Genomic DNA, 16,654 nt, shown 5'->3' on the forward strand with positions numbered 1-16,654 from the left:
TTTCTTGCTGCATAATTTACTCAACCCTGCTGCATAATTTGGGTCTCCTATGCCGCATAATTCCAGTGGCCCTGGTTATAATTTTAAATAAGTTTACCAAGCATATACTGCTATACATTGAACTATAACGTACCATTACTTCATTTAAAAGCAGCATTGAACCATTTTAGTTATGAATATTTTGAGTACATTTGAAGGATACAGATGAATTCTATCGTTAGGAGCTATGCTTAATTTGTGCCGGTAGGTGCATTTTGTCGCAATAGCACTAGGGTGACCATCAGTGCTTTATTTGTAAAATAATAGGTGCCCATGCTCAAAGCTCTGCTCAGACAACAGCAGCTGGCGCTATAAAATGTCAGAGTTCGAGTAGCAAGGGCGCACAGTGCCAAATCCACCTCAATCCCCTTTAGTTTGCTGCCAGTCACTCCCTGCCACGTTATCTCACTCTTAAAGGTGTCTGCTTTGGTGGTGACGGATTTTCTGTGTTTCTTTTCCTCCGTCTTTTGTGTTTTGTTTCTTTGTCTCTCTGTTGGCCATGGGAAATGTCTGATGTAGCAAAATAAGTGCCTTTCCCCAAAAATAAGTGCTGGTGCCCCCCACCAGCAACCACTAGCTCAAATCAGGCACTGGTGACCATCTAACTCCAGAACACCACTCACACTGCCTCTAGTCCTAAACGTTTAACCTGCCAATTGCTCTTTTCAGGTGTGTTAGTCTAATGAGATCAATGGAAACAAAGCATTACATTATACGCCAGAATGCATTGGGTTATCACATAAAAGTCTAGAAGTGGGTTATATGTTGCAGTTATCAATCACCTTTACTATTACCACAGTACTGCAGCCTCACATTTACAACATGAGTTAGCGCTTTTATTTTTAACTATAAGACATGCTGCACAACAGCTAGCGCTGCTGTGAAGCAGGTCTGAAAGACACTGACAAAAACCAATAGATATCGCAGAGGCCGAAAAAAAAGCCATAACACATTTACGGTGTTTCTTTCACTTGTATTGCTCAACTTCTCACCAAGCTAAAACTTACAAAAATATAACGTTATTAATAATGACATAGTCAAAACCTACTGCATTTCGGGGAGTTGACATTGCGTGGTGTGCGGCGGCCCGTCGCCGATGTACGGAAGCCATAGTTGCTGCCGCAGCACGCGTGGAGGTTCTTGAGCGGCGGTGTCAAGGAGGGGGAGACGATGTAGCGGTGCGGCTACTCCTGCAGGCACAGCAGTCCTATGCTTCCGTGTTGCTGGACGAGGCCCGACAGGCGTGGCTGGCCACGCGAAGTAGGGTTTAACAATGGGGGGACAAGTCCTGCACTATGCTCCATAGGCTGTGTCAGCGTACCCTGCAGCCACTGACGCTGCCGGGACTCACAGATGATGCCGGAGTCACATTGACGGATCCGGTGGAGTTGGCAGTTAGCTTTGCTCGATATTACGCAGGGCAATATGCGCCGCGGGACTGTCTTCTGGCTGCTGAGGTCGATAAATTTATTGCTGATTTGCCCTCGAAAACCGTCTCTGACGAAACGCGAGCGGCATTGGACCTCCCTCTTACAGCGGAGGAATTGGGTGATGCGCTAGGTCAGCTCAACCCCGGGAAAGCTCCTGGGCCGAGTGGCTTCCCGTGCGAATTCTATAAGAAATTCCAACTCCAATTAGGGTCCCACTACAGGGCCGTGTTGGAAGCGGCGCGGGAGCTGGGTAGGTTGCCAGCTGACTGGCGCCACGCTGAAGTGGTGGTGTTCCAAAAACCGGGTAGGCCGCCGGACCGCCATGACTCCTACCGCCCTATATCTTTGCTTAACATCGAAGCTAAGCTGCTGTTAAAGGCGTTGGCGAACCGTCTTCTCCCCTACGTGGCGGATCTGGTCCACCCGGACCAGGCGGGCTTTATGCCGCACAGGGCAACGCGACACAAAATTCGTCAGGCACAGACGGCGGTGGACGCGATAGGGGCCACGGGAGAGAGGGCAGCCCTACTGTTGGCGGATATTGATAGGGCATTTGACTCCGTGAGCTGGACCTACCTGTTTGCGCTCCTGCCCCATCTTAACCTGGGCCCGGTTTTTATTTCATATCTCAAGCTGCTATACACCGATATCACGGCGTCCGTGCGAGTTTCCGGGGCGTTCTCCGAGAGGTTCCCAATCGGTCGGGGGACCCACCAGGGTTGCCCGCTATCCCCGTACCTATTTGCGCTGGCTATGGAGCCCCTGGCCTCCTGGGTGCGAATCGACGCACAGCTGCGGGGCTTTCGGTGGGGCTGGGGACTCACGGACAGGATCGCACTTTATGCGGACGACGTCCTCTTTTTCCTCACGGACTTGGATAGATCGGGCCCTCGGGTATTGGAAATTATGCGCGTATTTGGCGAGGTATCGGGTCTTTATCCTAACCCTCGTAAATCCACCCTCTGGGTTTTGGGTGATGGGGCGTATGCGGGCTCCTGGGCGTCGGCCTTGCAGGTAGAGGTTGGAGGCTTGCTGTATCTTGGCGTGTTCCTGTCTGAGTCTATGGCGATCTCTTGGGAGCGCAACGTGCTGCCGGTATGGGAAAAGGTCCAGTCGGACATTAAAACATGGTCCCGAATGCCCCTTACTATATATGATAGGTCTGCGATCTTTAAAATGGTTGCACTCCCGCGCCTCTTGTATCAGCTTCAGAACCATCCGCACCTGGTCGCACCCCAGTGGTTCCGGTAGGTTAACTCCGTGCTGGGACGCTTCTTGTGGGCGGGAGGTGCAGCCAGAGTGACGCTGTGTACCTGCTTCCTGTCCACCTACTGTGGTGGCCTTGCAACGTCCGACGTGCTGTCGTATTACCAAGCCTCCCACTTGTTAGTGTTGAATGAATGGTGGTACGGAGATAGGGGAGATCCGGCATATGCTTTAGAGCGCTCATTGATGGGAGTTAACACGTTGCATATGCTCTTGTACTCAGCCAGACTGAGGAGGCAGTTGCCTCGTGCCACGCAAGTGGTTTTTGTGATATGGCGACAGGCGCTGCGCCGCATGGGCTGGTGGGGCAGATTGACGGCGGAGACTCCTCTGTGGAGAAATGGGCGGCTCCCCGCTTTGGCCACGCTGGCAGGGTTTGGCGGATGGGATTCTATAGGGATCTCTTCGCTGGGAAATGTTGTGTCCGGAGTAGTCCTCAAATCGTTTCAGGAGCTGAGAGACGAGTTCCATATGCCCAATACCCATTTTTTCAAATACCTGCAGTTCCGCCACGCTCTTGAGCCCAGCTTGGTGGGTCTGGAATCGCTACCGGAGTTCAGCCCCCTGGAAGCGAAAGTCTTCATGGGGGATCTTGGAGACAAGAAGGTGTCACGTATTTATCAAACCCTTATCACCCATTGTTCCTCTACTCTAAGCGCCTTAAAGGAAGTCTGGGAAGGGGACATTGGACCCCTAGATGAGGACGATTGGAGGGAGGCCTTGGAGTCCCCTCGAGGGACTGCTATCGCGGTGCGTCTCAGGCTGGTCCAATTGAAATATTTGCATAGGGCCTATTACACGAGGGAGCGACTGTGGAAAGCAGGCGTGATTGGATCCCCGGAGTGTTTGCGATGTGGAGCTGAGATGGGTACCCTGTTGCATACTGTATGGTCGTGTGCTGGCCTGACCAGATTCTGGAGGGGTGTGTGGGGCTGCCTGTCGGAGGTGCTGGGGTGGGATCTTCCCCGTACACCTCAACTGGGTCTTTTACATGTACTGGAGGGCGTGGGGGGGAATACCTACAAGCGCCACCTTTTATTGTTGGGTCTTATCGTGGCAAAACGGGATTTGGCACAAGCATGGACGAGTGATCGTGACCCCGTTGAACGCGTTGAACGCGTGGAAAGCAGGGATGTACTATTTTATGGGGCTAGAGCGCCCTGTGATTGAGGCCAGAGGATGCCCCCGGAAACATTACAAAATTTGGAGGCGGTGGGCGGAGTATCGGGGTCTGACTCTGGTTCCTCCAGTGGAACGGGATGATGGTTTAGATGGAGTATAGGCCCGAGGACGCGTGTTTCCTGGCTGGACACAAACATTCTTGGAGGCTTATTGGGATCACGTGCACAGGGTTAGGGAGGGATAAGGGGTGGGTAGGTGAGCCATGGGATGGATGTGGGAGGCGGGGGGGGTTACATGGGGTTGTTTCTCTGATTGGGTTTCTGTGCTGCTCATACCAATATTGACATTTGGCAGGCCCTCCTGACTGTGGAGAACTGCATACATGCCTTACCTGATCAATCAAATAAAACATTTTGTTGTGAAAAAAAAACCTACTGCATTTGCTAATGCTTGTTACTGTTCCACACCCTTTATGCCTTCCTGTAATGATGGAAAGATTGATATACGAAGTCTTTCGTTTCTAATAAGTAACAAGTTCTTGTATATAGATGTTGAAAAAAAAAACTAGCATTCAAGGAAAAAAAAAATCACCTTTTGAATTGTATACATTTTATTGATGTATTGTCATAATATATTTTTCCAGAAGTCTGCTGAGATGGATGACTATATGGAAGCTGATGGCGAAGAAGACCTTGGGGTTAGTATCAACTTTGCCAAACATGGTTCTATTACAATGTTGTTGGCACTCCACTGACATGATGCACATTTTTAGCTGCTTAGTAGGTCTGGACGCTCGTGCACTTCTGTTGTTTAGTGTCTTATGTTGCACCTGTGAAGATGTAAAAAGCACGCTGTAGAGAAGGTGCAGCAGTGTCCTCACTCTGCATGCATTCATGCCATCTGGTGTTTGTTCCAATCATGTACCCGTTGAACAGGGGGCAGAGTGGCATGGCAGGGTCCTGTCTTTGTACCTACTGTCTGATAGAGATATCTAGCCGCAGATTCCATACCTGAGAATATCCCTGGCGTCAGGTTGGATCCGGAAGACTTTTGCTTGAGCAATACCCTTGCGTACCAGTAGATGGCGTTGGTGGGCTCTGCGTGACGTCCTCGCTCCAAGTGACAACCGCGTCGCCTATATAGGCGCCACCTCGGCGCACTGGTATCAGTTCTTGTCTTTCCACGCCATCTAGCACAGGTCCGTGAAGAGAGCTACCCTTTGTCAGTTTTTGACAGGCTTTTTTCGATTTTTGGTGTGTATGGTTTTTCCACAATGTTGAAGAAGACTTCTGGATTCAAACCGTTCGGCGCCTGCCATCGTGCCATGTTGGTGATGGATCCACACTTAATTTTCCTCTGGTGCCTGGTGTGCGATCATGACTCGAAGTTGTGCTCCAACTACCAGGCCATGGCGCCGAAGATTTTGAGGGAGCCGTACCTTAAGCTCCTGGAACCACTCTGTCCCCCATCCATGCTTAAAGTCATCAAGTCGATCATGTAAGAGGCATAAGAAGCACAAGAAGTTGAAGTGCGCTTCTGTCGGTCGATGTGACGGAGGAGTCTCGACGCACTAGGCCTCCTTCTGCAGAACCTGCACTTATGTCAGCTTCGAGCTTTCCTGCTTCTCCAGGAGCTGGAGCGACCTCCCCAACTTAAACAATTCTATGATGCCATGTGCCTCATGTTTGGGTGACCCGACCCTCCAGGCATGCCTGCGGGCCCCGGAGGCTCAGAGGGGGCTCCATCAGGTTCTGCGCCGGCGGCTTGGTCTCTGGCGCCGATGCCTCCTAATGGATCCGGTGGCAGATCCGGTCCGGTGCCAGTCATGCCCCTGCAACTTTCCCATGCACCACCCCCGCACCGAGACTCCAGATGCTGTCAGCGCCCCCCGGCTGCACCAGCCCCATTCTGATCCCAGACGAACAGTCTGGAGCCCCTGGCCTCCTGGGTGCGAATCGACGCACAGCTGTGGGGCTTTCGGTGGGGCTGGGGACTCACGTACAGGATCGCACTTTATGCGGACGACGTCCTCTTTTTCCTCACGGACTTGGATAGATCGGGCCCTCGGGTATTGGAAATTATGCGCGTATTTGGCAAGGTATCGGGTCTTTATCCTAACCCTCGTAAATCCACCCTCTGGGTGTTGGGTGACGGGGCGTATGCGGACTCCTGGGCGTCGGCCTTGCAGGTAGCGGTTGGAGGCTTGCTGTATCTTGGCGTGTTCCTGTCTGAGTCTATGGCGATCTCTTGGGAGCGCAACGTGCTGCGGTATGGGAAAAGGTCCAGTCGGACATTAAAACGTGGTCCCGAATGCCCCTTACTATATATGGTAGGTCTGCGATCTTTAAAATGGTTGCACTCCCGCGCCTCTTGTATCAGCTGCAGAACCATCGTCTGCGCCGACGTCACACTTGGGTCCTAGGTCGATTCCTCAGCCTTATTTTGAGGGGCTAGGAATAGAGGAGGATTGGGAGTGATTGCTGGACATTTTACAAGACCAGGCTGTGCATGAAATGGACTGGTATGAGGAATTGGGTGAGGCGAGCAGGTTGGATACCTCCCCAGATTCTGACCTGCTTTCTCCTCCTACTGTAATGTAAATTGATACTTGTATAGCGCACTACTCACCCGCAAGGGTTTGAAGGCGCTTGTACGAATACTGCTGTGGAACCCATCCTGGCTTTCCCTGTGAGGTGTCCACTCCTGGGCACCCCCAAGGTGGAGGCCAGGCATCCTTAGCGTTGTGGGGGCCGTTGTGGAGATTAAGCAAGCTATTGCCCAGAGTTGCAGAGTGGGACTCCATGATTGGAATAGGCACCGAGGCGAGAATTATCAGGTCCGTGGAATTTTTGAGCTCAAGACCCGCCGAGGCGGGGAATTGAACCCTGGTCCCGGGCTAGACCTCTGCATCAGGGTCTGCCGCTCTAACCATTGAGCCACACTTCTCCACTGTGACTTCGGAGAAGGGAGCTTCATATGCTGTGGTGGTGATGTGGGCATCCGAAGTCCTGGGCCTTCAGCTCCCTTCGGTGGAAGTCAAGACGAACATCTTGACAGAGGTCCTGCAGCTGGGTGTTTCCTCCTTGGAACCCCTTCTGCCTTCAAGAAGGCCTTGACTGGTGTTGTTCTGGGAACCAGGTCCACGACCATCACAGGGGCTCATGTGAATAGGACAATCGCCTACCTTCACAGCCCTAATCTGGGCAACCCGAAATTCCAGGGTGCGAGTTGGCGGGGTTACTTCAGAACCATTTCCTGTGGAGAGAGGTACTCGACAGGGCTGTCCACTGTCCCCTCTCCTCTTTGCCCTTATCCTAGAACCTTTAGCATGCAGAATCAGACAGGGGCATCGGGCAGCCGCACTGTCCTTTAATAATCAGCCTGTGGTGATTTCTCTCTATGCAGATGACACGGTCGTCTATGTCCGCGAACCCCACTTGTACCTTTCCCCGGTGATCCGTGAATATATAAAATTTGGCCCCTTTTCGGGACGTCCAATTAATTGGGAAAAATCCATCATTATCCCACTGACGCAAATCACCACCTCGCCACAGTTAGAATATCCGCTCTTATGGTCGGCTGACCCCGTGAAATATCTTGGCGTGTGGGTCCATCGGGACCCGGATGTGGTCGTTAAAGAAAACTTTGGCAGGGCTTATACCACACTCACAGAACAGATTAATAGATGGGTGGGAATGCCTTTTTCCCTGTCAGATCGTATAGCTCTAATTAAGATGATCATCCTTCCGAGGTTTTTATATTTTTTCTGTAATGTCCCTGTTCCCCTAATAAAACACTTCTTTAAACAACTTCGGTCTCAGCTGTTGCGACTGGTATGGGGGAATAAGCAGCCCAGACTCAGTTGGCATACTCTTACACAGACATATGACAGGGGGGGTTTCCAAGCTCCGGACTTCTACTTGTATTTTCTATGTAGCCAGGCGCAATATGCTTACTTCTGGTTCAAACCACATGATTTTTTGCCTCATGTAGCAGTAGAAGAGGGCGACACATACCCCGTGCCATTAAAGGGTATTCTCACTCATGTCAATCGTCATACACCCAAGCACGAGATCAACACTATCGACGTCACGGTGAGGGCATGGCAGGAAATCTGGAGGAAAACCAACAGGCTTCCATTGTATTTGCCTGCTCTGCCGTTACATGGACACGCCGCCATTTCGGTAGCGCAGGAACGAGGCCCAATGATGACATTGCGAGAGGTGGGTGTAACACTAGTGTGTGACCTCTACATAGACCGCAAATATTTAACTGATAACGACTTTGCTTATGTACAACATCCCAGACCACTCTTCATTTCACTTGCTTTCGTTTGCGTCAGGCGATAAAGGCCAATTACACTACATTCCCTAATGAACCACAAGTGTCCCAGGCATTACCCCCAGGTCCCTTATGTCCTCGTCCCATTCATAAATACATGGAGATAACCATCTCCCGACAGAAAAAAACGATCAAAAGAATGCTGGGACACTAACCCCTGTGGAATCCTGTTGCCCTTTGCGGCTGGTGCGCCGCCTCCCGAGGGTTCTTTCCGGGTTGCTGTGCGAGTCTTCCTGTGGCCTGGCTGGGCAGAAGACGCGCTGCGCTTTCTCTCCATGGATTTCCGATGCCTGATGGTTGGAGTGGGGGCCTCGTTCCTGGGGGTGTTTCGCCCCCGCTCAGGGTGAGTCCCGCGTAGCGGTGGTTTTTTTCCTCGCCCTGCTTGTCTTTGTCCTGCTGCCTGCCTTGTTTTTCTCCCCTTGCAGCTCGGACGTGTGTTCCTCTGCCTCCGGTTCTGCCCTTGTCTGTTGGCTGGGGTTCCTGAGACTCACTCCGCTGGGGTGGCGTCAGGCCGTCTTCCGCTGGTTTACTGGCCTGTTTTTGGCCCTCCTTTGCCCACCTCTCTGGCTGCGCTGGCTGGTTGTGGCTTCAGGGTTGGTGTGGCGGCTTTGCTGTTTTACCCAGGGCCTGGCTCCTTCCTGTCGTGGGCTCGGCTCTCTGTCTCTGTGGTTCCCTGATCCCGGGCTGCCTCGGCCGGCCGTGCGAGGGGGGGCTTCCTGTGGTAAATAAATAATTTATTACCGGATCTATTTTTGACTATAATCAATAAACAGGTAGCTCAATAAATAAGAGTCAAGATTCGAGGTAGCTGAAGTTGACAGGCTTTAATCAGGCATAAAGGACAGGAATAGGACAGCCTGTACGGGAATAGGATGGCAGGGCCCGACAGCTGTCGGGCAGGATCTGGGAATTGGCTAGCAAACTTTAATATCCGTGCACAATATATATATCAAAATAATTGCATTACATTCAATACAGTAGGCGTAGCAGTAGGCGGGGTTTGTAGCAGTCGCGAAAGATAAGGGCAAAACTGATGCAACAAGAAGGCTTGTACAGGGCGTATACATAGACATGTGATGTAAACGTAACAGAATATGTAATAAAAGGGGCGGAAACATGGAGGGGGCTACCTGAGCAGCTGGGACCTCTAACCTAGTGGTGCGCGCAAACTGGCAATGACGTGTTACCAGGGAGAACTGGGGGCTATGACTTCTGCGCTAGAAGAGGAGACTAAAGTCTGGAGTGTCAGAGCGACATGTACCCAGGCATATCTAGTATCTGTTGTTTAGAGTACATGTTGATAGAATCCAAAAGTTATCAGGGCAAAGGCTAATAGACTTTAAGACTGGTGCATGCATAATTCTATATGTAGTGCGTGTGTGAGGAATATTCTATGAATATTAATACAGTATTTCTCTTACATGGAGACATAAAGGCTAGACTATGACGGAAACTATTGATGCGATTCAGTAGCTTAGGAATGCAGAGAAGGAAGGATGGACTGATAACTAGAAACATAACATACTCTTGGCAGACTGGGAGGCAGAGCCAGGCCGAGCCGGGCACTGCGTGGCAAGAAGTAAGCTAAGGGTCAGGGATATAGGTGGGGGCTGTATCGCTCCTCGGAGAGTGTTCAGGAGACAGGAGCTGAATCTGAGTCCGGGCCCTTTTGAGGCCTAGAAACGGGGACAATTCAATGAATTAACATGCACACTGTAAAATGTGGCAACGTAGCTTTACATAGGCCTAATACTCGTAGCTTTCACGAGGACTGGAAACTGACATACTAGAGATGGACACAACTGTAATTGCGTCTTTTAATCGATCAGAAGGGAATACATGCATATCGATCATACACATATAACATAAGATGGGGAACACGTAGGCACATACAACATGGCAAAATTTACTTTTCCACATTCCCTCCTTGTGCCCTACGTTTCCATCAGGAAACATCTATATTCATGATACCATCTATCATTTCATATAGCATCATTTGCTCGTCTCGAATTGTCTTGGAACGGGACTTAGGACTAGGAATACAAGAGGTAGCGCACATGCCGCAAATCGCAGGGCCACATTGTATACAGAGGCAGCAACTGAATATGATCATTACTGCAATACCTAGGAATGATAATACTTTCCATCCCCAGGCAGATATAATACTCCAGAGCCAACCGGACCATGTCCAGGTGCCTGGATTCTGGTGTAACTGATGGGCAATTTTATGAAGTCTGGTTATAGCTGAATAAACAGACGGCGCGTTATTAGGAATGAAAATGCAGCAACTAGATCCGATGACTCTACATGCTCCTCCTCTATCGGCCAGTATGACGTCAAGAACGAGACGATTTTGGAGCACGACAAATCTCATAGCAGATTGCTCTTCGGTTAAGTTACCTAGAGCAGAGGTAGTCTCATTCACTACTGCTTCAAGGGTTCTGGTTAACCTACGTATTAACTTACTATTCTGGATAGGTCCTATAAAGAAGAAGAAACCTTTATTGAAGTCTTGATACTGTTCTAGAGTAGTTTCAGTTTGATCGGCAATTGGGGACTCGATCTCCCTTCTATGTCTGACGTGTACTAGATGTGTGTTTCTGTGATAATCAGATGGGGCTAGGAAAACTGGTGGCAGTAGGAAGGCAATGTAACAGGTTCCATCCCAATCGAGGGGCAGACGAACATATGCGGTCTGACCACAAACAAAATAAGAATGACGTGAAGCTTTGAAAATAGATTTCCCACTGTCACTATACTCGACAATAGTAGTACAATCACTATGTCCTACATGTGTGGAACCATTCTTTCTGACACATAATTCGCCTTTGACTGGTAGTACTGAAATAGCAGGCAAGTCTGGAGTAGTATCAGACTGAACATTCAGGACCATAAAATTCGAAGAATAATTACCTAAATCATATACTTCATTTTCTAGATCTAACCCTGTTCTATGGGAGAGACCTTGCTTGTCTGGGAAACATGTTCTATTCAGAAGGGACATATCATTGGAGGATGACGTTAACGTGGACCATGCTCCACACGAACCATTATGTGAAAACGGATAAGGAAAAAGTGGCAGAACTCCCTTCGGTGTCTGGAAAGGGGGGAGTCGACCACACACCCAACAATTAGTAGCATTGCTGGTCTGGTGTGAATAGTGTAACATTCTTATAAATGTATTATTACGCATAGCAAGACGATAGGATAACTCGTGAGGAGGCAGATCACTAAATGTGTGCTCTACTGTAGCATTAGAAAACTTGTTTACATGTGAACTTGGAAAACATAAATGTAATGCATAACTTGTGCAGGTAACCATCAAACTTAGAAACAATATAAAACTTAGAAAAACGATACATCGTATAGAGTTTTGACTAACTCTCTCACTATGGGGGTCTATCTCATACATGTCACATACCTGTCTAACCGTTTCACCCGAGAGGGACTTAGACAATTAAACTGGCTGACTTATTTTACTAGACCGGAGCTTTAACTTATACTCCTGTTGCGGAGTTTTCTCTAACAGAGGAACTTTCAGTTCAGGATTCAGATTAGAGTCTGGTTTCAGGCAGTCTTTAGAAATGGAACAGTTCTTTAAAAAAAAAATTTCTCGAACTCCATGGAACTTCTTTATATGGCTCAGATGGACCCACCCCTTGCGGCCTTCCAACTTCACGGCCGTGCGGGTGGTCAGGAGGACAAGTCGCGGCTCCTTCCAACGAGGCTCCAGCGGACTTGAACGATCAAAGTTCCTTACAAGGACGAGGTCGCCTGGGATGACCTCATGCGGTTTCACCTCGGTGTTGTCTGGAAATGCGGCGGCAACCTGTGAACGACAAGAGTGTAGGGCAGACATCAAGGAAGCTAGGTAATCTGTCAGCATATTACTGGAAACATCTGTAATACTGCGGGGTCTAGGTGTACCCCACATGTTTGGGGGGCGGCCGAATACGACCTCATAAGGGGACAGACCTGATCTGGAATGTGCAACCATCCTCATGAAGAATAAAGCAACTGGCAGGGCAACTAGCCAGTCTACACCTTTCTCTTTACATGTCTTAGCAATACGGATTTTCAGGGTCTGATTATGTCTCTCTACGAGACCGGCTGCTTCAGGATGGCGCACACAATGGAACTTCCACTGGTACCCTAACAAAAGGGAAACATGTTTCATTAACTCGGATGAGAATGGCTGGCCATTATCAGAATACACGACCCTAGGGAGTCCATAACGGGGAAAGAATTCACGAACCAACTGCCTGGCAGTGGTCGCTGCTGTATAATCTGGAACTGGATATGCTTCTGTCCACCTGGACAAAGCGCATACAACTACGAGGACATACTTGAAACCTCGACATCGCTCCATCTGAATGTAATCCATCTGGAGGACTTCAAAAGGGTGGTCAGGGGGTTGGAATCCACCTTGTTCCACCGGGACACTTTTACCAGGATTGAAATGACAACATATCATACAGGTACGGACTTTCTGCTTGGCTGCAGCTCGTAAGTGCTTGTTGAACCAAAGGTTCTGAATACTGTCTAACATGGCTTTTTCTCCTAGATGTGCTGGACTATGTGCGGTGTTGATAATGACTTGAACCATAGAGTCGGGGAGAAACCATGTGGCTTTTCCCTTCGTCAACCATCCTTGATCTGTCTGGACCCCTCCTTGTTCGGACCATTTCTTGATTTCTTCAGGAGTAGCATGTAACTGTATGTCTATGACATCTTGTGTAGGGTCCTTAACTGTCATACAAGTAGTCGGATCTGGGGTGAGTGTCTGTGTCGTGTTAACTGGAATGTCTGGAGTCTGAGCTGTAAGCTTGGCTGTTCGATCTGCTAGATCGTTACCTTGGGAAATAATGTCAGTAACTTTCGTATGTGCTTTGCACTTCATGATAGCGATAGCTGTCGGTAAATGTATTGCATCTAACAGAGCTTGAATGAGGAGACCATGCTGAATCTTGGTTCCATGAGAAGTCATGAAACCTCTCTCCTGCCAGAGCACTCCAAAGTCATGTACGACTCCGAATGCGTAACGTGAATCTGTATATATGTTTACTTTCAGGTTCTTGGCACGTATGCAGGCTTGGGTCAGAGCGACTAGCTCTGCTGCTTGAGCAGACAGGGTGTCAATACGATGAGTTTCTATAACTTCAGTTTCAGTAGTCACTGCATACGCGGCTACTAGTTCTCCTGTACTTGTTCTCATACATGAACCATCCACATAAAGTGTCAGGTCGGGATTAGGTAATGCAATGTCTGTCAGGTCTTGTCTTGGCTTAGTCATAGTGTTAACAACTTCCACACAGTCATGTGTGGCAGGATTTGAAGTAACTGACGGTAACAGTGTAGCAGGATTTAGAACGTTGCAGCGTCTGATTTCTATGTGTGGCTGAAACAGTGTCAGTTCATAACCTGTTAAACGTGCAATGGTCAAGTGCTGAGTCTGTGTTCGGTTTAAAAGAACTTCCACGGAATGTGGGACTTGTACTGTCAGGGAGTGTCCTAATACTATGGAATCACTTTGTCTGATTGCTAGAGCTGTGGCTGCAACTGACTTGAGGCACGCAGGCAGAGCCTGGGCTACTGGATCTAATGTGCTCGAAAAATAAGCACAAGGCTTGTACTGTCCTGCTTGATCTTGTGTGAGAACAGATAATGCAGTACCATCACGTTCTGTGACAAAAAGTGTAAAAGGCTTACTGTAGTTCGGTGTAGCTAGAACAGGTGCTTGGCATAAAGCTTTCTTTAATTCATTGAAAACAAGTGTATGTTCAGATGTCCAAGGGAGGACAGTCGATACGGCTGCCTCCTGTGTCGTTAACTGTATCAGTGGCTTGGCTAGAAATGCATACTGAGGAATCCATTGTCTGCAATAAGAAGTGAGGCCAATAAAAGCTCGTACCTCCTTCTGTGTCTTGGGCTGTGGAAGACTCGCTATTAACTGGATACGATCTGGTGTCAACTGCCTACCCCACTTGGACAGCAAGTGGCCTAAGTAGATCACTTGCTGGACACAGAATTGTAATTTAGAAGGGGACACCTTGTGCCCCTGCTCGGCCAGGAAATACAGAACTGTAAGCGACGCACGCTCGCAGTCACGTTCAGAACGGGCTGTGATCAGTGATCATCGACATACTGGAGCAGGGCAGTGTCAGTTGGCATGTGAATATTGTCTAGTTGTCTCTTAAGTGCTTGACTGTAAATACTAGGACTTTCTGTGAAACCTTGAGGAGCTCGTGTGAATTTATAGCTCCTTCCATTTAAACAAAAACCAAAAAGGTACTGGCTGTCTGGATGAATGGGGACACTGAAAAATGCGTTCTTGAGGTCGATAACAGTGAAAAATGTAGCTTCAGAATCAATGGCTGTTAATAGGGATGAAATATCTGGGACTACTGGATACTGGGGTATGATACATTTATTAAGTTCTCGAAGGTCAATCACTAATCGATATACTGGAGGTGCATTTGGATCAGTACGTTTCATGACTGGAATGATAGGAGAATTACATACATTGGAGTCAGTTTCTACAACCACTCCGTGAGCAATGAGCTCGTCAATAATTTTGGATAAGGCTGCTACAGCCTCAGGTGGCAATCTGTACTGTCTGATTCGTGGCAAGACTATACCTTGCTTGAGGGTCACACGATGGGATGTGATGTGCATAAAACCTACATCAGTTGGACCTTGCGCCCATAGATGCTGTGGAACATTTAGTAACCTTGGATCAAAATCACGTAATACATAGTGACCTTTGAAGTCACGCAAAAACAATCGGACTCCTTCTGGAGAACAGCAAATAACTGCACCTAATTCTTTCAATGTTTTAATGCCTAACAAATTTTCTGGACATGACTTCGTAAGTAACAAATCAGTAGTTCGGGACAATGGACCAACTTCTAGGGAAACTGGTTTCGAAATTTCGTTAACAATAGGCTTTCCTGAAAATCCAAGGGAAACATTTTTAGAGCCTGAGAGCGGAGCCCCTGGAACCTCGTCGTGACTGATAGTAGTCCTACTTGCCCCTGTATCAATCAGAAACTTTCTGTCTTTCCCTAATGCTTGACTGTGTACATAGGGACCCTCTTGATCTACAGGTATCTCGATGAGAGGCAAGCCTACCTCCCTCTCTAGGCTGTTTCATGAATACTGTTGATACTCTGGATACTCTGTCTGGGCATACTGGTACATTTGCTGTGTAACGTGCTGTGTTGCAGCGATAGGCTGCGATGCTGGAACTGTCTGTTGTGCATTCTGTGGTGACTGTGAAGTCTGTGAAACTTGTTCTTGTCTAGGCGGACGTGGTCTTTCTTTAGTTTTACCAGTGGCTATGTTGTGTTTCAGAACTGCACACTCGTTTATAAAATGACCTGGCTGTTTACAATAATTGCATGTCCCTTTAACGGGAGCTGCAGGATGACTGGCTTGATTCGGACCCCTCTTCTGACTGTCTTGTGGAACAGATTGTGCAACTAATACTTTCATTTTCGTATCTTTCATACGTCTCCTTTCATGTTCTTGCTCTTCCCTGATTCTGTTCTGGTGATACTGGAGCATCTGGAGCATTTGGGACGGAGTATTAGCTTGCCAACTACTTTCTACTTTCAAAACTCGATTTTTAACTTGTGGACTTGAATTCTCGACTAGTTTAGTAACAAAAAGATGAGGGTATGACTCGCTACTTGTCTTCAGACCACTGTTAATAATAAAACATTTTTCAAATCTAGAATAAAAATCACTAGTGTCTTCATCCTGTTTCTGTTTGCATGCTGAGATTGCATCCCAATCTTCCTTTTTCGTGGCTAGTAACCTTGGCAAAACTTGTATCAATAACTCGGGCAATTCTTTACATTTGTCCCCAAGACCGGTACCTGGTACTCGTATATTATCTTCAGCTTCTAGAGCTGTCCAATCAATCTTTTTCTCTCCCACCTCCCATTCTTTTTCCTTGAGTTTTTCATATACCTCTGCGGGCAACAGGACCTTTAGCATTTTAATAATATCTGGATACGTGTATTCTCCCATACGGAGCATGTCTTTTACTTCTCGGTGGAACCCTGCTGGATCTTTGTCGTGACAGGGAATTAATTTCTTCATCTCTAAGAGTTCCATCTTTGTAATAGGGGTGTAAACAAATACTCGTTGCATTTCACCACCCGCTGTCCTAACTGGGTGTACTTCTCGTAACGGATGCTGTCTATCTATGTAAAACGGTTTACTTTCTGGAGGTGAGACATGAACAAAATGCGGATTCAGAAACGTTCTATATTTCTGGCGCTGTTCTAGAATGACACTAATTAAATCGGTACCTAAACCTTTCCATCTATACTGGAGTAACTCGTTCAGAACATCATGTAACGGACCTGGATCAGAATGTTGTCCCTCATACAGTGTAATGAGGTGCTGGATCATATACATACCCACCAGTCGCTGCTCGGCTGGGGGCA

The 16,654-nt window shown here is 48.2% G+C and overlaps 1 protein-coding gene across 4 annotated transcripts in view; it reads left to right on the forward strand.

Annotated features, from left to right (window-relative positions):
- PARP4 (poly(ADP-ribose) polymerase family member 4) overlaps window positions 1-16,654 on the forward strand; it is a 2,216,130-nt gene that overhangs the window by 1,352,392 nt on the left and 847,084 nt on the right. For all 4 annotated transcript variants that reach the window (XM_078657066.1, XM_078657067.1, XM_078657068.1 and 1 more), the window contains one exon: window positions 4,501-4,554. In XM_078657066.1, coding sequence (XP_078513192.1) covers window positions 4,501-4,554 — 54 coding nt within the window. The remainder of the gene's footprint in view (window positions 1-4,500; window positions 4,555-16,654) is intronic.

Source organism: Lissotriton helveticus, chromosome 8 (genome assembly GCF_964261635.1).
Source record: "Lissotriton helveticus chromosome 8, aLisHel1.1, whole genome shotgun sequence".
Taxonomy (NCBI): domain Eukaryota; kingdom Metazoa; phylum Chordata; class Amphibia; order Caudata; family Salamandridae; genus Lissotriton; species Lissotriton helveticus.